The sequence below is a fragment of the Phocoena sinus genome, chromosome 15, assembly GCF_008692025.1.
Source record: "Phocoena sinus isolate mPhoSin1 chromosome 15, mPhoSin1.pri, whole genome shotgun sequence".
NCBI classification, from domain to species: Eukaryota; Metazoa; Chordata; class Mammalia; order Artiodactyla; family Phocoenidae; genus Phocoena; species Phocoena sinus.
The window spans coordinates 26,062,049-26,083,582 of NC_045777.1; the positions used below are offsets into that span (position 1 = coordinate 26,062,049).

The 21,534-nt window shown below is 44.6% G+C and overlaps 1 protein-coding gene across 2 annotated transcripts; it reads left to right on the plus strand.

The window, feature by feature from the left end:
• Nucleotides 1-1,438: 1,438 nt before the first annotated feature.
• On the plus strand, nucleotides 1,439-21,091 carry COMMD7 (COMM domain containing 7). Of its 2 annotated transcripts, none has more exons than XM_032606383.1 (9): nucleotides 1,439-1,888; nucleotides 8,915-8,968; nucleotides 9,068-9,170; nucleotides 18,269-18,325; nucleotides 18,407-18,444; nucleotides 18,912-19,002; nucleotides 19,308-19,357; nucleotides 19,729-19,777; nucleotides 20,194-21,091. In XM_032606383.1, the coding sequence occupies exons 1-9, from the start codon at nucleotides 1,805-1,807 to the stop codon at nucleotides 20,211-20,213; spliced, it is 546 nt and encodes a 181-aa protein (XP_032462274.1). In that variant the 5' UTR covers nucleotides 1,439-1,804; the 3' UTR covers nucleotides 20,214-21,091. The 2 variants fall into 2 exon arrangements, with proteins under 2 accessions (XP_032462274.1, XP_032462273.1); XM_032606382.1 differs by having other exon boundaries at nucleotides 20,349-21,091.
• Nucleotides 21,092-21,534: the final 443 nt, after the last annotated feature.

Consider the following 21,534-nt stretch of genomic DNA (forward strand, 5'->3'; position numbering starts at 1 on the left):
GTGGAAAAAGACTGGGAAACAATACAGTTACTGTCCTACTGCGGTGTTGGGCTGCAGTTTCAAGTGAATTTCTTTCCCTTCCTCTATTTTCTGTCACATTCAATTCCACACATATCTATTGAGTGCCTCAGCACCAGTCACTGTGGGAGCAGAAATGAAGGAAATCCAGTGGTTTCCTCAAAGTTATTATTTTTTTTAAGTTAAAAATAAACACACTTAAAATGGGTGCATTTCACTGTATATAATTTATACCTGAACAAAGTTGATTTAATACTTAAAGATAATATGAAGAAATATAAGTCCCTGATAGGGGTCTTTTTTAATAGGTTAAAACTATTTTTTAATTAAATTCCTGGACAGTGAGTCAGGGGGTCTGAGTTCAGTCCCTGTCTGTCAGTCACCCGAAGGTTTACTTTCTTCCAGGTACCTTGGACTTGGACAGGTGCCCTGTATGCATTCTCAAAGCACTTTGTACTTTTGGGCATCATTTCATAATTTCACCCACGCGTGATTTTTCACGTGTGTGTGTCTACCTCCCTGACTAAACTCTGACTTCTCCCAGGCCAGGCACTGCATCTGGTTTTGTCACTGTGGTGTCCCAGCACCTGTCAGGGCAACTGCCCCACAGGTGGTACTCAGGATTATCTGTTGAATGAATGCATGAAGGAATTTGTTCATACCCTTTCCGAAGGGATTTTTAGGAAAGCCTAGAGAAAAAAGTCTGGTGGAGAAAGCCAGCCAATCCTCCCCACACTCCCCCACCCCAGGTATCTAGGAACCCTCTCGCTACCCTCAAGGCTGGGCTCAGGGGTAGGTGAAGATGCTTTGCGGCTTGCAGGGCTCAGGTCTTAGATTCCAAGGAGCATGTCTTGGTTTTCTCATCTGTCCAGTGGGGATCAGGGTAATTAATACTTATCTCGGGCTGCAAGGGGTCCTTGGGAAGAGAGCATGGGGGTTAACATGTTTCAGGGGCTGCAGTGATTATCACTGTCTCAATAATCTCCCCCACCAACCTGACCACCTTCCTGCCTGGCACTATCACACTCCTTGCACTTCTTTGGGTCAGTGTTTCCTTCACTCCAGAGTTTCTCCAACTCTGGTCTTTGGGAAGTTGTTGGAAATGCAAAATTCTCAGGTTCTATCCCAGGCTTTTCTAATCAGAGACTCTGGGGGTGGGGCCCAGAAATTGGCATGCCCTCCAGATGATGCTGGTGCAAGCCCAAGTTTGAGCTTTCACTGCTCTGCTCTGACCTAAGCTCTCCCAGAGACACTTGGCCTGCCTGTTCACTTTTCTATCCCCAGTGCCTGGCATCTAGGAGGCATGCCCTAAATATCTTCTGATGCATAGTAACGATGTTAATGATAGCAGCTAGCCATTGGTTGAGGACCTCCAGTGTGCCAGGCTATCTTCTAAACATTTTAAGAGGGTGAGCGCATTTAAGGCGCCACCCCCGGGATCATTTTACGGATAGTGAAGCCGGTTCCGAGAGGCCAAGCTCTGAGCCCAGGGGGAGATCACGCAGGGAATCCCGCGTTTCACCGCTGTGCTGCTCAGCGCCCTGGACGGGGCATAGCGGTCGCGGGTATCCAGGGCTCCGCGAGGGCGCCCCTGCCCCGCCCCACCCGGGGTCCGCGCGCGTCAGCGGCTCGTGAGGGCGCACCCGGAACCGGTCCGAGAGGAGCTCGGCGGCGGCGGCGGCCCGTGGCGAAAGTGCGGCTGCGGAAGCGCGGCGAGGCCGGCGGCGCGAAGGAGGAAGTCCGGGGAGGCGCGGGAGCTGGCGGTCTGCGGCGCCGAGCGGACGCCATGGGCCGCCTGCACTGCACGCAGGACCCCGTGCCCGAGGCCGTGGGCGGCGACATGCAGCAGCTGAACCAGCTGGGCGCGCAGGTGGGCCGGGCGACCGCGGCGCGGGATCCGGGCGGGGGCCCCGGAGGGGATGGCGGTTTAGGCCGCAGCCGCCCGCTGTGCGTTGTGGCGGTAGGGGGGGATTCTGGGAGGGGCTGAGGGGAATTGGGGTCTCAGGCCAGTTTTGAGGGCCGAAATATCTCGGGAGGCCTAAGGCCAAGCTGAGGGATCCCAGGGGGATCTCGGGGACCCAGAAATGGGACTGGGGGACTTCTGGGGGTCCTGGAAACCAGGAGAGTTTGCAGGGTCCTGGAAGGGGGGCTGAGGGGAGTCTTGATGAGGCCGAAGGGAGTTAGGAGGACCGAAGTAATAGACTAAGGGCTGATGGAGTTTGGGGGAGCCGTGGAATTTGGTGGGCCAGGCGAGGGACTGAGACATTTTGTAGGAAGGCCGGGGATCTTAGGGAGACTTAGCCAGGGGGGTCTTAGCATCTCGAGGAGGCTGAAGGAGCCTGGAGTGGGGGCAGGTCATCAGGGGGTGGGATGTGTGTGTAGGTAATGGCCAGGCCAGAATGGCTCTGTGGGCAAGCGATGACATCCTGTCCTCGTCGCCACTCCCATCCGCCCCAATTAAGGGAGATACTGGTAGTCCCCAAGGAAAGAAACCATGTACCCTACACAGTAGAGGGCGGGTCCTTGATGGTAGTGGAGCTGGCAAAGGCTTTTTCTCACTATTCAGGCTGCAGGTGCCCTCCAGTCAACCTTGACGTCTTCCTGCTCCTGTGCTGGTTGGGATGCCCCTTTCATACCACTAAGTCAGACAAATTAAGCAAGTTAAAATGTCACTTCTCACCACCACAGCAAAGGTGCATTTATTTCCCCCACTGGGTTGTAACTTCCCAGGAGGTGGGGCCCCTGTCTTTCATCTCAGCATCCTCACAACTTACTGTTTTCTCATGAAGTAACACTAATTGTAATGCCAGTCGTGTTCTACGGCTTCAGTGTCCAAGAAAAGTGAACTGCAAGCCTCAGGTCTACTTTTACATTTTCTAGCAGCCACATTTAAAAATTCAAAAGAAACAGGAAATGAATATAATGTGTTTTCTGTAATCCACTGTATCAGAATATTATCATTTCAATGTGTAACCCACATAAAGTATATCTGAGCTATTTCACTTTTTGGTACTGAGGTTTCTGATTCTAGTGTGTACTTTAAAGCGCATCTGAAATTAGCCTTTTCCAAGTGCTCAGTAGCCACACATGGCTGGCAGCCACTGTATTTTACAGCCCAGTTCTAAGTGCTTTTATGTGTATTAAGTCACCGAGTTCTTGCAGCCACCCTAGGAGTCAGGTACTATTACCATTCCCATTTCACAGATAAAAAATATGGTTCAGGGAAATCAATTGACCTGTTTAAGGGCAGTCAGCCAGGAAGTGGTGGAGCCAGGAATTCAGGACCGGACACCTGACTTCAGATCCTGGGGAATTAAACACACTAGAATAGAGCTTTGTAGGTGATCTCCCCAATCAGGTAGTTTAGCTTGTACTTGTTTATGTATTGGGGCTTTCTGAAAGACTTCCATTTGGAGAATAAAAAAGATTCTGCTGCTAAAAAACTTTTTTTAAAGCTTCTGGATTGTATGATCTCTAAGGTTACCTCCAACTTGGTATTCTAAAGATAATCCACCTCCTTTAAGGTCAGAGCTGGACTCATTTTCTAACCTTGAAACGCACTTTAAACCTTTACCTTTGTTTTTAATACAGAAAGCTTTTTCCTGATGAGCAACTTATCAGAGTCCTTTGGGCCATTTTTCCCCCTTTACTTGGGTGATCAAACTTCTCTGAGTAGCCACTCTGTTAGCTGAACTTACTTTGAAGTCGGAGGCCCAGGCCTCAAGGAGAAAAAGAATGATTGTATTAATGCTGGCATCACCATTTATTGCTTATTCGGTGGGTATTTATCTGAATGCCTACTGTGCACCAAATAGCCACTAAACCCAGTGAGATTTACAAAGGCTTGATGAATGAGGCCTCTTGTGCTGGGGAAGTTGTGATCTGCTGGGGCAGGTCAGAAAATGGAGACATGGTACAGCACTGAGTGGATCTGCATGTGCTCTCTGATGCCGTGGACAGTCCTAGGTAACGTAATCACTAAAAAAAAAAAAAAAAAAACCACTGTTAGAGTGGTTATGAGAGGATATTCAGAAAAATATAAAGAAGAAAACAAATGGTCTACATCTCTCATCTAGCAACACACACAGAAAATTCAGACAGTATTCAAAGGTATAAAATTAAAAAACACCTATTTCTCTTGAAATAGAAATCATTTTGATAGTTTCTCATGTATCTTTATAGAAAAACAAGTCTGCAATCTGCCATCGTATGTATGGGTATCCTTTCAAAACTTTTTTTTACACAAAAGGGAGTGTGATATTCCTTGAAACAGATCTAACATAATTTAACCAGTCCCCTATTAATAGACACATAAGTTGCTTTCAGTTTTTTACTTTTAAGAACAATGCTGTCAACAAACTGCTTTGTGTGTGTCTGGGTTTACTTTTTAGAACATCTCTGAAGGGTATACTTCTTGCAGTGGAATTACTAGGTCAAAGGGTCTGATTGTTTTAAAAAGTAGATATGGATTTTGCTAAGTTACAGTCCAGAAAGGTTGCCCCAGTTTATCTTCTCAACAGTGTGCAGGCATGTCTGTTAGTTTCACCAACACTGATGTCATCAGACTTTTAGTTTGAAGATCTGATAAGTGAAAAATTGGTATCTCCTTGTTTTGCTGATTTGCATTTCTCATCTGGAATGATCTTGAGAATCTTTTCATATGTTTAACTGGTAAGAGTAGTTAAGATTTTGATTTCATGGATATTCATGAGCAGGTGAGCATTCCAGGGAGAGACAGCTATGCAGGTACAAAGGCAAAGAATGGGGAAAGTGTTTAGGGAAGATTCATTCAACAAATACTTACCGTGCACTTACAATAATTAAGGTGCAGTTTACCATACAAAGCTGGAGGAGGAACCTTCTCTGTTAAGACAGGTTTGTGTTCCTTATCAAGATTGAAAATTCTAAGTGCCCCCAGGTGAGGTTCCAAGAGGGAGCCTCAGAACTTAAGAATTTGGGTAGGTCCCTTTCTTGTTGGGAGTGTCCTGGTATCTTGGCAGGGCTTTGAGGATAAGGAGGTTTTGGAAGAGTGGAGATAGGGATGGGGGTCGGTAACAGCCTACAGACCACAGTAGCTTGAGGCCCCTCTTGAGAGGCAGGGATGAGACCACACAAGGAGCCCGAGCCTGAGTGCTAGGCTGAGGCCTGGAAATGGAAAAGCAACTGGAGGCCTTCTCAATCACCCCATTTTTTAAAAGGCCCCAGGTGGCATAGCAAACACGGTTTGCCAAAGATCTGACAGTTCCACAGATCTGCAGCAAAAAAATAAATAAAATAAAATAAAACTAAAAATGAAAGAAATAGAGGAAAACACAGTTTGAGGACACATTCTCAAGCCAGTCTTGACTGCTCTTGTTTTCACTATATCAGCATTTGGGCAAGGCTGATACCCAATATCACAAATACTGCAGAAAAACAGCCCCTGGACCAGCATTGGTTAAAGTGTTCCCATGGAATATCCATGAAGTTTTGAGAAAGCAGACACCTCTATGCCATTGGATAGTGGGAGTGTAAATCTGTGCGACTTCTTTGCAAGGCAATTTGGCAATATTTTCTCAGAATTTAAAATGCATATATCTTAGAGAATAAACTAGTGGTTCCCAGTGGGGAGAGGGGAAGGGGGAGGGGCAAGATAGGGGTAGGGGATTAAGAGGTACAAACTATTATGTAAAAAATTAATAAACTATAAAGGGCTTCCCTGGTGGCGCAGTGGTTAAGAATCTGCCTGCCAATGCAAGGGACACGGGTTCGAGCCTGTGCACCACAACTACTGAGCCTGGGCTCTAGAGCCCACAAGCCACAACTACTGAGCCCACATGCCACAACTACTGAAGCCTGTGCACCTAGAGCCCGTGCTCTGCAACAAGAGATGCCACGACAATGAGAAGCCCGCGCACCGCAACGAAGAGTAGCCTCCGCTCATCGCAACTAGAGAAAGCCTGCGCACAGCAATGAAGACCCAACACAGCCAAAAATAAAAATAAATTAAATAAATAAATAAATAAGCTATAAGGATATATTGTACAACACAGGAAATATAGCCAATATTTTATAAAAACTATAAATGGAATCTAACCTTTAAAAATTATGAAATACTGTGTTGTACACCTGGAACTTATATAATGTTGTACTTGAACTACACCTCAACATAAAAAATGCATATATCCTTTTGACCTAGGATGCATTTTAAGAATATATCTTTTTCTTTTTTTACCGCACCGTGAGGTTTGTAGGATCTTAGTTTCCTGACCAGGGATTGAAGCTGGGCCCTCGGTAGTGAAAGCTCAGAGTCCTAACCGTTGGACCTCCTGGGAATTCCCGAGAATATATCTTATAGACATACACGTCACAAAGAAATATATGGGAGGATATTCATTGCAGCATCGTTTACATAACACCAACAAACACACCCATTAATGTTCATTTCTAGGGAAATAAATTATGCTAAGTCTTTACCAGTTGAATGTCATGCAGTTGTTAAAAGAACTGGGTAGATTTATATTTGCTGACATGATTGATCTCTAAGATGTAATTGAGTGAAAAAAAGGTGAGGTGCCGGGAGTGGGTTCCGTATGATCCCATTTGTATTTAAAAGAAATTAAATGAAAATAAAATGATGGGAAGGCCACAGAGGTGTTAGCAGTAACTACCCTGGGGAGTGTGACTAAGGTGGGAGGGGGCAGGGAGGGAGCAAGACATTTTATTTTATATTCTTTTATGTTAGCTGGGTCTTTTTAAAACCTTCTGCATATATTTTATATTTTCAAACGCTAGTTTTATATTTTAAAATAGAATACATTTTAGAATAAAATAATACAGAGCCTTGCCAGGGGTTTACATGGAGTTTAGTGTCATGGGAAAAAGGGCAGATGCATTTGACAGTCATATTGCACGTATAGCTTTGGGGGCTCTGAGCTGAAGTATCTAATCTTTGTTTAAATGTTACCTTGCTTCAGGAAGGTGGCTCCTTTGGCATAGTGACTTTAGTTGTAGCTGTGGGAATTGCTACCGTTGGTTTAGCCTCTAGCCTGGCACTGTACTGGAGGCTTTGCATGTGCCAATTAGTACTGTTCTGGAAGCTATGTACTATTACCTTCATTTTCCCAATGAGGACTGAATCACAGTGAGGCTGAGTGACTTGCCCAGGGTCACACTGGGTGGTCAGCAGAACAATGATTCACATCTGGGTCTTTTAAACTCTTGTGTGTTGATTTTCCCCACTATGCCACATACACTGTGTCCATTGGGAGGGAACATGGGAAAGTAATGACATGTGTCTCAGTCTGCTTGGGCTGCTGTAACAAAATACCACAGACTGGGCAGCTTGAACAGCAGAGGCTGGTGATTCCAAGATCAGGGTGCCACCAGATTCAGTTCCTGGTGAGAGCTCTCTTCCTGGCTTGCCTTCACGCCGTGTCTTCATGACCTGTGCCTCACAGAGAGAGCTCTGGGGTGTCTTCCTCTGCTTACAAGGGCACCAGCCCTATGCGAGTAGCGCCCCACCCTTATGACCTCATTTAACCTTTGTCACCTCCTCACAGCCCCTCTCTCCAAATACAGTAATACACTGTGTTTGGTGTTAGGACTTCAACATACGAATTTGGGGACACACATCTATTCAGTTCTTAATAATATGGTACTGATAAAGAGGTTCACATGCACAAAAGAATAAGAGACTCTTCTAAGACAGTGTATAATAACATGTTAAACTTTACTGTTTTGTCATATACTCAACAAGATGTTTATTGTGGGAGAAGGAAACCCAGAAAACATGGATAGACAAAACAGAAGAAAATAAAAATCTTGCCACACAGAAGTAACTGCTTTCAAAAGCAAGGTAGAGAAAAAGTTCATATAATATGTTACCATTTGTGAGGGTGAAAATGGGAGAAATGTATTTGAATTGACATGTTTGAATAATAAGTATGTGAAAGTATAAACAAAAAGGGAAAAGAAAAAAAAAGTAACTGCTATGAATGTTCCAGTGATTTTCCCTTTCAGGTCTTGTGGGGGGGGAGGTGTTGGAGGGGTGGTATTTAGACCCTTGAGATGTATGTGTGAACATGTGTGCATACACTCACCATCTCTCAATATGTATCTCCTAAGTATCCCAATAAGATACATGAGTTTTTCAGACAATATAGTGGTACAGATAGATTGACACTGGTGGTGGGTATTGTGAATATTTGTAACTTTTTTTTTAATTGAAATATAGTTGACATACAATATTATGTTAGTTTCAGGTGTACTATACAGTGATTTGACATTTGTATACATTATGAAATGATCACCGTAAGTCTAGTAACCATCTGTCACCATACAAACTTATTACAGTATTATTCACCATATTCCTTATGCTGCATATTACATCCCTGTGGCTAATTTATTTTGTAACTGGAAGTTTGTACCTCTTAATCCCCTTAGCCCGCTTCATACCCCACCCCTCTCCCCTCTGTATCTGTGAGTTTGTTTTTGTTTGTTTTGTTTTTCAGATTCCCCATATGAGTGAGATCGTATGGTATTTGTCTTTCTCTGACTTATTTCACTTAGCATAATACCTTCTGCATCCATCCGTGTTGTTACCAATGGCAAGATTTCATTCTTTTTATGGCTGAGTAATATTCTGTTGTATATACGTACCACATCTTCCTTATCCATTCATCTGTTGACGGACGCTTAGGTTGCTCACGCGTCTCGGCTGTCGTAAATACTGCTGCAATGAACATTGGGGTGCTTACATATTTTCAAATTATGAATGTTTGTAACTTTAGGGTGATCAAAACAGGTATCAACATCTGTGTGTTCCTCTTCTCTCTTAAGGGGCTGTAGTAGGACGGGATGTGGGAACACTGACCCAGGAGTAGAATTTTACTGATGTTCTGTGTTCTCTTCACAGAAGTTCTCAGCCCTGACGGAAGTACTCTTCCACTTCCTAATTGAGCCAAAAGAGGTAAAGTATCTTGTGTTAAGGAGCGTTCCCGAGTGTGGGCCTACAGTCCTGAGATGCTTAGAAAGTGAAGGCCTGGTTTGTGCTGTCCCCTCTCTGCAGGTGGAAAGGTTTCTGGCTCAGCTCTCTGAATTTGCCACCACCAACCAGATCAGTCTCGGCCCCCTCAGAAGCATCGTGAAGAGCCTCCTCCTGGTTCCAAATGGTGAGTAGCCTCTCCCGGCAGCCAAGGCCAGAGACATTACTTGAACATTCCCTCAATCCACTGAGTTGGCAAGTGTGCTCTGGGCACTGAGCCAGAGCGTTTGGTAGTGAACCAGACATGGGCGGGACTGCAGTCTAGGAAGGGAAGCCAGGTAAACGGATAGCCATAGGAGAGTGTTACGGCGGTCTGCATCCCAGCTTCCATGCCCAGACTTATCTGGTCCTCTGCATGATAGGTGCAGAAACTGAGAGTAAGAATTTAGAAACTTTTATGACAATTTGATGAAGTCTCTTCAGTCTGTTAATTTTTTTTAAATGGGGCTTTTTTTAAACTGTGGTAAAATAATACATAAACATGTAACTGACCATTGTAACCATTTGGGCCGTATATTTTGTATGTGTTTTTTCAGTTCTAGGAATTAATTTTCATTGTATTTTACAAAAATATCAGTCCATGATGGATTGAAAAATTTTAAAGGTAGGTCTTCTGCTGCAGGTAGTCTGAGAAGCAGGGTTTGCCTTAGAGCAATCAGAGAAAGTGTCTAGTCAGAAGGGAGGTGATCACAAAGGTTGAGCTATAGGGCCGTCCGTAGTAGCACTGTTTATGACGGAGAAAAATTAGAAGCAAAAAAAATAAAAAAATAAAAAAAATAAAAATTAGAAGCAATCAAATTACCCAGCAGCTAGAAATTGGTGTAACGAGTTGAGGTCCATTGTTAAGAGGGGAGCATCACGGTGGTCAAGAATTCAGTTTGAGTTAGTAGGACCTGAGTGGGAGTCTGGCCTTTGATAAGTGGTGTGACTTTGGCTAAGTACCTGATCTCTTTCAGCCCCTAGCAACAGCCGTCCCCCAGCAGTTGGTCCCCTCCATCTAAGCTGGTTTCTGGTGTGTGCATGGAGTTGTTTTGAAGATTACTTAAGATAACATGAATACAATGCTTAGCACAGTACCTCAGCAAAAGGTGGTTCTTATTTTTCAAATTATGTAGTAATTTAAAAAGATGCTGTTGAGGAAAATGTAATGATACGGAAAACCTTTCACAGTATTCTGTTGAATACTGTCTGCCACCGTCCTATTTTTGCATTAAAAAAAAAAAGTTAACTGTGGCTCTATCTGGGTAGTAGGACTGCAGGTTGTTTTAATTGTTTATTTTTAGCTATGTTTTGTCTAAAAAGTTGCAAGAATTAATTTGGCAATTTAATTAAAAGTTAATTTTATTTAAAGAGAGACATGACCTTTGAGCCCAGTCTTAAGGAATGAATAAATGTCAGCCGGGCTGAGAGGAGATAAAACAGCATCCCCAGTTTGCATATTTTAAAAATCAGTAATAAGCTGATCTTCCCAAGATCTCAGCTCAAAGGTGCATTAAAAGTTGGGTGCTTAAAAAAAAAAAAAAAAGTTGGGTGCTTGATTTGTTTGTTCCTGTCGGGCCTTCTGTTATATCTTAGTGCAGATCCTTTCCTTTGCCGTGTCTTGTGATCAGAACATCCCTGAGGTTTCCAGCTGTGAAATTTTATGATCCTCTGTTTGTGCAGTTCTTGCACTCTTTGCCCTCATGGCAGGTTAAAGCATGAGAACCACAAGGCTGGATGGGAACTTGCAGTCTTTTTAACACAGAAATAAATTTTCATATAAATTTATTTATTTATTTATTTATTTATTTCAAATAAATTTTCAATAAAACTGCAGAGCTCTGGAGAGTCAAAGGGAAAATCCCCTTTTACTCTCATCCCACTCTTGTCTCTAGGAATAATCACAGTATAATTTTGGTGTATATCCTTTTTTTTTTTTTTTTTAACTTTATTTATTTATTTTTGTCTGCGTTGGGTCTTTGTTGCTGTGCACAGGCTTCCTCTAGTTGCAGCAAGCGGGGGCTACTTTTCGTTGCAGTGCGCGGGCTTCTCATTGCGGTGGCTTCTCTTGTTGTGGAGCATGGGCTCTAGGCGTGTGGGCTTCAGTAGTTGTGGCATGCAGGCTCAGTAGTTGTGGCTCGCAGGCTCTAGAGCGCAGGTTCAGTAGTTGTGGTACACGGGCTTAGCCGCTCTGAACCATGTAGGATCTTCCCGAACCAGGGCTCAAACCCATGACCCCTGCATTGGCAGGCAGACTCTTAACCACTGTGCCACCAGGGAAGTCCAGTGTATATCTTTTTATATATAAAATGATAATAAACCATAGAATTGCTCTGCGGCTTGCATTTTTTCATACCTAGTACATCAAGGAGATCTCTCCACATCAACTTCATTCTTCTGATGACTGCAGTGTACCTTGGACTGAATGTATCTTCTTTTAGTTAATCCATTTCCTGTTGCTGGACATTTTAGTTCTGACTCTTCACTCTTAGAAACAATATCACAGTGAACGTCCTTAGGAAATCTATGTACTCAACTTACGTGAGCATTTCGTAGGACAGGTGCCCAGAGTGCAGAACCAGGAGTACTTATTCTCTTTATTCTCATTGTCTAGCCTACACCTGTAGGAATGGGGAAACCTGTGAGCTGTTCTGGATACTGGTTTTTCAGGAGATCTCTGTCTGGTGTCCCTGCCTCCATTCTTTCCTGTCCTTCTCATCTCTGCTCCCCACCACATTCCATCCTGCCAGATTGCCTTAATCCCTCCTAATCCTAGCGCTCCAGCCTCTGTTCTACCTCTTTCAGAAAGTCTTCCCAAACCATTTCAGTCCATGGTGAGCTCCCCTTCCTCTCAACAACCGAGATAAGTTCTTTTATCTGAAGCTCTCATTTTGGACTATAATCATTCTGTTTTCTGTTGATCATGCTGTTTTGTGTGTGTCTATCTCGTGGCCCTAACAGACAGTTCTTTGAAGTCAGGGGCATGTCTGTACTACTTTCCTAAGCCACAGTCACAAGTAAAGTGAAGACATAGAGCAGGAGATTTTAGTACATGCTAGGTGAGTTGAGCTGAACTTGGGAGACCCTGTGATTCTCCCAGGGGATGCTGGGTGTATATTCTTCAAGCAGGATTGATTATCCATGTTTATAGCAGACTGCTTTCTATAGATGCAGAGAACACTGAGGTATGCTGAGTTCCAGGGATGGGCTTTGCAAGCTCACTTGGATTTGAGTCTTGATCATATCACCTAATGTAGCTATTCGGCCTTGGACAAAGCGGCCTCTTGGCGCCTCAGTTTCTCATCTGGAAAACGGAATAATAAGAGCAGTTTATGGTGTTGGCATTAGGGATGAATGAGCTAGTACAGTGCTTGCTGAACTTCAGCATTATTTATTGATTGTTCAGTTAATTTCAGTCCTTTGCCTCGATATCAGATCATCAGGTAAAACGTTCCTTCCTTCATCTAATGGAGAGGATCTGAATACACCTCTTGACTATTTAATGTCCCAAAGCTTTTCAAGCTTTTCAGGTTCTAGAATGGAAGTCTCAGGTTTGCTGTACTTCCCAGTAGCTCTCAAGAATTTCTTTTACTCTTCTTTTTGTTCTCATGCAATCTGCCTTTTCTCTTCCTGCAGAGTTTTTCTGCTTGGATTCTCCATTTCTTCCAGAGCATCTCCTAAGCATCTGAGGTAGCTTGTAAGTCTCTTGGCCTCTTCCTCATCCCTTGGCCTGATGTGCCATTTTCTTTTCCTTTTTTTTTTTCTGCACTGCACGGCTTGTGGGATTTTAGTTCCCCAACCATAGATTGAACCCGGGCCCTCGGCAGTGAGAGCATGGAGCCCTGACCGCTGCACCGCCAGGGAATTCCCAATGTACCATTTTCTTTTCAGTCCCAAAGGCTGCCATCCCAGAACAAGTTCTTAGCCCTTCATGCCTTGTTACGGCAGCACCATCTCCTCTTCTGTTCTCCCATCCCAGATTCCAGTTTGCCCTGGAGTATAGTACAACTTGGATCCTTGGACCCTGCTGTTCCTCTCAACTGTTTGTTTTGCATAATAAATTCTGTAGTCCTTAACTTGGCATTCAAGGCCTTCCCCAATCTAGTCTGAAGTGTAAGGCCCTCATTCTCTTCCCCTTCCCTCATCCTGGTCCTGCTTGTACAGTAAGACCTCACTGTAGAAGTGCAGCTTGTTAGAGCTGAAAGGATCTCGAGAACTCTTCAGATCAGTCTTCCCCAGATTGGTGTTTTCATCCAGAAAAGACTTCAGTGGCCAGACAGGGTCATAAAATACTGTCCCCGCACCAGCCTTGGAATCTTGGAGAGTCACACACACATTAACATATCTCAGGCTCTGAAAAGTCCTGCAGTAAAGCAACCTGCTTAACCAGTATCTGTGAAACAGTTAACCATGGACCTCTTCTTTTTTTGGAGGGGGGGAGGGGGGCAGGGGGGCAGGGGGAGGGTCAAGTAAAAGCTTTGTAAAGTGCTGATCTGGTCTGATCTTTGTATTGGAGATAAAGAAACAGAGCCCTAGAGAGGGGAAGTGACTTAAGATCTTACAGTGGAAAAGCTGCTGCTAGAACCTCCCTTGATTAGCTCAAAGGTTGTGGGGTTTTTGGTTTGGGTTTTTTTTTTGTTGTTTTTAATGTTTTTCTTTTACTAAGTATGTAATTCTTTTTTTTTTTTTTTTTTTTAGTATGTAATTCTTAAAACCACCTGAGATCAACCTTTATCATCCCATGGACGAATTGCTTCATCTGTGCCCCACTAATTCTCCTCATTGCTCTCCAAACTGGACTATTTTTAAACAAATCTCAGATATCATATCGTTTCATTCAGTTCATTCAGTTCCTAGTTATGTATCTCTAAAAGATAAAGGACTTTTTCCCCCTTATCAAGTCGCTGTGCAATTATCGTATCTAAAATCAAAATATGCAGTCAGTGTTCAGACTTCCCCATTGTCTCGTACATTTTATTTGTAAGTGGCGTTCTCATCAGGATCCCAATAGAGGGCCCCCACCTTGCATTCGGTTCCTAGGTGGCCCTTGTGTGCTCACTTGTCACTGTGGCTCCTTCACAGCTCTGAGACCTTGAGCCACATCACTTAACCACTCTGACAATCAGTTTCTTCAGGAATAAAATGGAGCTAATACTAGTAGCTCATACATTGTTGCAAGAATCGAGAAAGATGGCAGTCTAGTGGTTAGGGCTCACGCTTTCACTTCCGGGGCCAGGTTCAGTCCTTGGTCGGGGAACTAAGATCCCACAAGCTGTGTGGTGCAGCCAAAAAAATTAAAAGAAAATAATTTAAAAATTAAAATAAAAAAAAACCATTTCTTCCCAAAAAATGGAGAAAGATAAATGTAAAGCGCTTGCTTCAATAATGAGTGGTAGCTACACTGCCGCTGGTATGATGATTGATTGTCATTATCATCATGAGTTGTCTCCTAGAAAAGATCACAGATAACTTCACAGTAGGGCCATAATTTAAGTGGTTTTTACTTTAATACATTGCAAGATATCTGGCCCTTGTGGGTACTCAGTAACTGGTTGTTTTTTAAGAAAAGGTGATAACTCCCTTTCCCCACTCCTAAAGGAGTCTGTCTGGCTGGGCCAAAAAAGGAATAATCGGCACTGAACAATAGTCACAAATGGTATTTAATCAAATGTTGAACTAAGTTCCCCAGGGTTCCTGACCTTACCCTGCTCTGTTACTTTTCTCTGTGGCACTTTTCAATAATACTCTATATGGCTTACCTACTTGTTACATTATTGTTCTGGTCTTTCTCCTCCCAAAAGATTGTGAGCCTCAGGAGAACAGAGGTTGTTGCCTATTCAGTTCATTGATGTATTCCAGGGTCCAGCACAGTGCTGGCACATAGTGGGTGCTCAGTACATCTGTGTACAGTGACCGTGACCTCTGTTTCCCCGTGAACCTCACAGGGGTGGATTCAGCTGGTCAGCCTTCAGGGTCAGTAATGGCTGAATGAATGGGGCTCACTGTGCTCTCCCATCTGCTTCCTCCTCCAGGGCTCTTCACCAAGGCTTAGTTCTGTTGCTTGGGCTTCCCTTATTATACTGAATAAACTTACATAGATTTTGGCTGGAAGAATAGTGTTTGCTAATTTTCCAACTGTTTCCTGAAACCCTCACCCTCACATACACTTCTGTCTTTGTCTTGTCACCCGTCCTATTTGATGGCAATGGGGGTTTGCCTAAGGCAACTGTTCCAGTGAAAAGTGGAGCTCAAGGACTTTTATAAACCATCCCAGATGGTTATCTGTGTTTAAAGGACATTCTCAGATTTCCCCTAGTGACATGTTCTGGTGACTCCAGGCCTGGAGTTCAGAGTTTTCTATCTGACATAGGGTCAAGGCTGCAGGCCTGTCTTGCGTTTAGGACAAAGGAATCACCAAAGGAAAAAGCTGAAAAAGAAGCTAAGGGCTTGAGGCCTAGCACAATGCAAATATATATATACATATGTATATTTCTAAAGTATGGCTCCTGCCTGCCCCAGGTAATGAGGTGACATCAGGACGGAGAGCTTGCTCTGGCCCCTGCAGCTTGGTAGCCTCTGTTGTCAGTCACTGTCAAGGCGTGGCCTTGGTACCGCCTCCCCGACAGCATCTCAGAATGACCTAGAGTGGGAAGAGCCTGGGTTTGGGGACCCTCTGGCCTGTAAGCGACTTTCTCTGCCACTTGCCAGCTGTTGTGGCCCTGAGCAATTCATATAATTTTTTTTTCTTGGCGTGGGGGACATTTCTTTTTAATTATAGAAAGTACAAGAAAGGAAACAAAAATGGCTCACAATTTTACTGTCTTCACATAAAAAAACCAGCATGCAGCTAGAACATTTTTAAATGACACAAAGAAAAAGTCCCACCCAGTCCCTTTCCCAAAAGATATCCACTCTTAAGTTTTTTGTGGATATGTTCAGAAAAAATATGCCTCACATCTGTCTACTTAGCTATAAGATAAGGATATAATTAAAGCTAGAAATAAGAATAGATAATATATACTTCTTTATTTATGCAAAAGGGATTACACTGTGCAGACTGTTCTTACCTTTCCTTTTCTTCTTTCAATTATATTTTGCAAATAGGCACATCAAGAGCTACCTTATTCTTTTTAAAGGTTGCATAGTATTCCATTGTATGGATCCTTTCATTCAGTATGTGCTTACTGAGTGCCAACCAATGAACAGCGCCAGGCACTTTTTTAGGAGCTTGGGACACAGCAGTAGGCAAAATGGACCACGTCCTTGTTCTCAACAAACTGACATTTTAGTGGGAAAATGGACAATAAATATGTAACATAAAGTTGGGTAGTTATAAATGCGATGCAGAAAAGTATACTTGAAGAATGGTCAGGGATCCTTTCAGAGGAGGTGCGATTCAAGCAGATTCCAGAATGAAGTGAGGGAGTGAGCATGTACGTATTTGAGGAAACGTGTTCCCAGCAGAGGGAACTGCAAGGGCAAATGCCTGGAGGTAGGAACCTGCCTAGCAAATGACAAGAAGAGCTAAGGGAGGGGAGAGAGCATAGGGTTCTAAAGAGGGCCAGATCCTGCCAGGCATTGTGAGAGCTTTGGATTTTACTATGAGTGAAACAGGAGCTATTAGAGGGTTTTGAGCAGAGGGGAGACATGGTCTGACCTAAGTTTTAACAAAATCACCTCGGCGCCCAGGCGGTTATGTGGATGCACCAAAACCAACGTGCTGTTGCTGACATTTCATCTCTCCTGCCCACATTGCTGAAGAGCTGCCCACGTAGATCTCAGTGTATTTGGGGGCATAGCTGCAGTTGAGTTCTTGGCAGTGCAGTCGTTGACTATGGATTTGCCAAATCTTCTCCCCCAAAAGCTTGATCATTCTGATCTTTAACTTCCTGGTAAATTAAAAGTTACCATAATAATCTCCACTTCAGAGTATTTTGGGATCATCAAACAGAATATTGGATTTGAACTGGATATAAACTAAGGAGCAGCACCCGTGGTAGCCAGGAGTTCTTTGGAGTGTCTGGAATGTAGCCGCCTTCTTGGAGAGCTTTTATGGCCAAGGTTTCCTGGGGTCTTGCCTTTTTTATTTCCCGGTGGTTTCCTTGCTCGGTCTGATTTTGCAGATAAAAGATTTCCTCCCTTTGTTGACATGGTTTATTTTGCAGGGGACAACAGCCTTTAGGGTTGTTTTTCTGGAGTGCGATGGGGGCGGAGGCTCAGGTTTAGGGTGTTACTTCGGGGCCCTCCCTGGATGGTGGTGGATGTCTTCTTACTCTTTGATGAGTCATCTTCTGGAAGACTAAGAAGTGGAAAATTTTAAAGCCGCTGCCAGATCGTGACTCGAGGCTGTAGCCTGCGGGTTAAAGGTTGAGAAGCCCGGACTGCTGGTAGCAGTTTGTTCTCAGGAACTGGGAGGCTGCAGGCAGGACAAAGCGGCTCCCACGGGGAGGGGGCTCCCAGGGCTCCTGGGGGCAGGTCCTGATAGCCCCTCTGCAAGTGACTTGGGAACTGTAGAGGCCAGACTGCTTAGTCCACCTGGGTTTACTTCCTGAGGGCTGATCTCTGCGGCAGGCTGGCCAGTATGTAGATGGGAACGGTGGTATGATCTGCCCTGACCAGTGCTGTGGCCCCTGGGCCCGTGTGGCTGTTGAGCACTGAGGAACAGAATCGTACATTTTCTTTAATTTTAATTCATTAAAAGTTAAAGAGGGGAATTCCCTGGCGGTCCAGTGGTTAGGACTTGGCGCTTTCAGTGCCGAGGGCCCAGGTTTCATCCCTGGTCGGGGAACCAAGATCCCCGCAAGCCTCGTGGTGCGGCCAGAAACAGAAAAATAAATAAAAAGAGCCACGTATGGTCAATGGTTATGGATCACACAGCGCAGCTCTGGGCTGTTACCCCGGCACCCTGTCTGACCTTGAACTCCCTTGCTTGGCTCCAGGAGTCTGTGGCCTTATTTCCTCAGATCAGGTGCCCCATCCCCAAGTCCATACAGTCTTTTCTTTTGGCTCTGACCTCATCCATACTTTCTGGAGGGGCCAACACGTGTGTGGCCCCAAAAAAGCCCCAAAATGTGCTGCCTCGTTCTCCCGGGTCTCGGGGGCGCCTTCCTCCCCGACTGGACTGAGATGGAGCTGTCTGCTCATTCCTGTTGTCATCCTGGTCACTTAGGTTGCGCCCATTAAATACTTACTGCTAGCTGATTGATTGATTTGCCCTCTTTGACTGATTTCTCCCCTCCTTCCTAGGTGCCTTGAAGAAGAGTCTCACAGCTGAGCAGGTCCGGGCTGATTTCATAACTCTGGGTAGGTGACCACCAAGGCTGCTCAGGGTGACAGGCCCTGCAGCCCTTCACCGTGTTCATGTCTCCTTCTGTTCTCTTATAGGTCTCAGTGAGGAGAAAGCCACTTACTTTTCTGAAAAGGTATCATAATTCCTCCTAATCAAGGTTAATTAAGATCGCTTGCTTTTATTTCATGAAACGAAACAAATGGAAAACGCTGACTAAGGAAAAACCGTCAGTCATCCGTCATGTGTCATCTCCCAGCTTAATGTTTTTCATTTGGTTTCATGCAAATGACAGACATGTAGCTTTTAAACAGCACTATTCAGTGCATCTCTAATTTTTTTCCCTCTGATTTGACTGAATATAAATGTCATACAGTTTTTGTTCCAACCTGGATTAAATCTTGGAATAAAAGAAAACATTTAAATTGTCTCCTGCCCCTCTTGACTCCCCCCAGCCCCCAGATCTGTGCACATAGGCCGAGCCCTTCGTTCTGCATGCTTACCACTGTCTGTATAAAGACTAAACATGCTGTGTTGGGGGCGGAATGAAGAGGGGGGATTTTTTCCCATTGTTATGACTTTGGCTTTTTGCTTTTGTTCCAGTGGAAACAGAATGCCCCCACCCTTGCTCGATGGGCCATAGGTCAGACTCTGATGATTAACCAGCTTATAGATATGGAGTGGACATTTGGAGGTAACTAGTTAGAGCCAGTCCTGGGTCATTTGGGTGATGTAGGGTTGGGTGGCAGGGGCTTTCAGATGACTTTGCTGGGGAAGAGGTGTCCTTGGTCCCCCAAGACTGTTGGGTCCAGCACCTGCTTCTCTGTGTCGCTGTCAACATTCGGCAGCTCTTCCTATCCGCGGGTCTCAATAAGTTCACTTCCTGAAAAGCACATTCTGCTGGCCCCCACATGGCTTCTGCTGTACAACTTACAAGATTGGGGTCTTCAGGGTGAGTCCTCAACCAGTCACTTACTGGTTTTCTCTTTTGTGTCACAGTGACGTCTGGGAGCAGCGAACTGGAAAAAGTGGGAAGTATTTTTTTACAAGTAAGTCTTCTCCTGATCTCTGAAAATTGGGAGATTTTTGACTTGGTATTAAATCTACATCGGGTTTCTTTAATATCCAGTGCCTTGTGTATCTCAGAGCAATGTGGTCAGCCAAAGATGTAGTCACTAACACGCTTACTTTCAGATTAATAGGATCGGGATATTATTCTTGAAAGTTTGATTATTCATATAATCGCGGAAATTGTTAGAAGTTTTGGTGGTGGACGATCCAGACTGCTCCCTAGTAACTCTCAAGTGAGATGCTGGATACTTTGATGTTTACGTGGCAGTTCAAGTTTCAGGAATTTCTTTGCCCAGTTGTCATCATTTTAATTTAAATGTTTTCTTTCTCTTTTTCCTTTTTGGATCAGTTAAAGTTGGTGGTTAAGAAAGGAAATCAAACTGAAAATTTATACATAGGTGAGTCCAAATTCCCATTAGAGCTCCTTCCCTTTTTCCATGTTTTCTTCAGTCATTGGGCTTGTGAAGCCCGCCACCAATCATTTTTCCAGAAGAAAAAGTCATAACCAAGCTGTGGAGTCACCATTCTGCTGCCTTTGCTCTCATAAATAATAAGCCATCAGCAGGTTGGAGACCCCACAGTTTGAAGACTTTTAGACCTTTTTGCAAAAGGGAAAGGGTGAGGTAGGAATGGCGAATATCGAAGAGCAAGAAGCTCTTGCTGTAGGAGCCACATCTACTGTCCTGAATGACCCCCTTTCATCCCTTTGTGCTGGGGAGTTAATGCCATTTTAAATCCCCCCCTTCCTTTTTTTTTTGTGGAGCTGAGAACTTTCTATGTTCAAGGCTTCAGTTCTTTTTTTTTTTTTTTTAAGGCTTCAGTTCTTTATTGTGATCAATTACCTGTCAAGAACTGCTTAGAGGTACTAAAGCAAAAAAGAAAAAGAAAGTCTCCGGGTGGAAATTCATTTTCTTGGATGATTCTGTGGAGTTGGAAACACTCACCTGAAGCTGCATTTTCTCTCCCCAGAATTAACCTTGCCTCAGTTCTACAGCTTCCTGCACGAGATGGAGCGAGTCAGAACCAGCATGGAGTGTTTCAGCTGATTTCTGTCCCCCTGCATCTCCACCTCGCCCCCTCCCTGCCCCCTCCTCCTCCCCCATGACTGCTCAGAGAGGCCGCTCGCTCCCAGGCCTGTGGCCGCTCCTTTGGGCCTGCTTGCCTCTTGGGAGCCCAGGTGCAAAGGTTTCTGAAAAACAAAGGATTAAGTACTTAAGGAGCCTGATAGGCTGGTCCTGAAGAGTCTTTGTTGAGGGACCCTCCACGACCTATCTCCCAGGTCACGGTTTAGATATTCAGAGAAGCGATTGCATCTCAGATGCAGGGGAGGAAATAAGTCGAGTCACCTCCCTTTCAAAGTTCCAGAGTAAACAAATGGTCTATCGCTCAAGATACGCACTGATGACCTTCCCCCGCAAAAGAACGAGGACTTATTTATGGCTGAGGAAGAGGTGGACTCCGTGAATGACACACGGGGGAGCCCCCAGCGGAGTTTGTATGTTTGTGGTGGTGGTGCTTTGCTGATCAGTCTTTAGTGGACACCTGTGTAAGAATACCTGCTGGGTCTGCTCTGAAAAAAACTGAGGCTTCACTTCAGGTTTTGCCCTGTTGTGTGTAATGAGGTGGGCCTTTTGAGGCGATTTCAGCTTGTTTTGGTTCAAGCTGACCTTCTCTGGTGGTTAGAAGAAGAATAAAAAAGGTTCTGAAGAACAGGTCTGCATCTGGCCGTCTCTATGCATGGATTAAAGAGTCACCTGCCTTTCAGAGAGCTAGTGCTCTTATCTTCAAAAATTACCTTCCTGGGCTTCCCCGGTGGCAGTGGTTGAGAGTCCGCCTGCCGACGCAGGGGACACGGGTTCGTGCCCTGGTCCGGGAGGATCCCACATGCCGCGGAGCGGCTGGGCCCGTGAGCTGTGGCCGCTGAGCCTGCGCGTCCGGAGCCTGTGCTCTGCAACGGGAGAGGCCACAACAGTTAGAGGCCCGTGTACCGCAAAAAAAAAAAAATTATCTTCCTGATTTTGGTGAGGGCCCTGGGTCTTCAGTGAAATTTGCCGTGGTCCAAAGTGGGAATTCGTAAGATCAGTTCAGGGGAAACTGAGGTTAAAAACATCATAAAAAGCGGAGTGGATGAATGCTTTGTGTTCAGTACCACCCT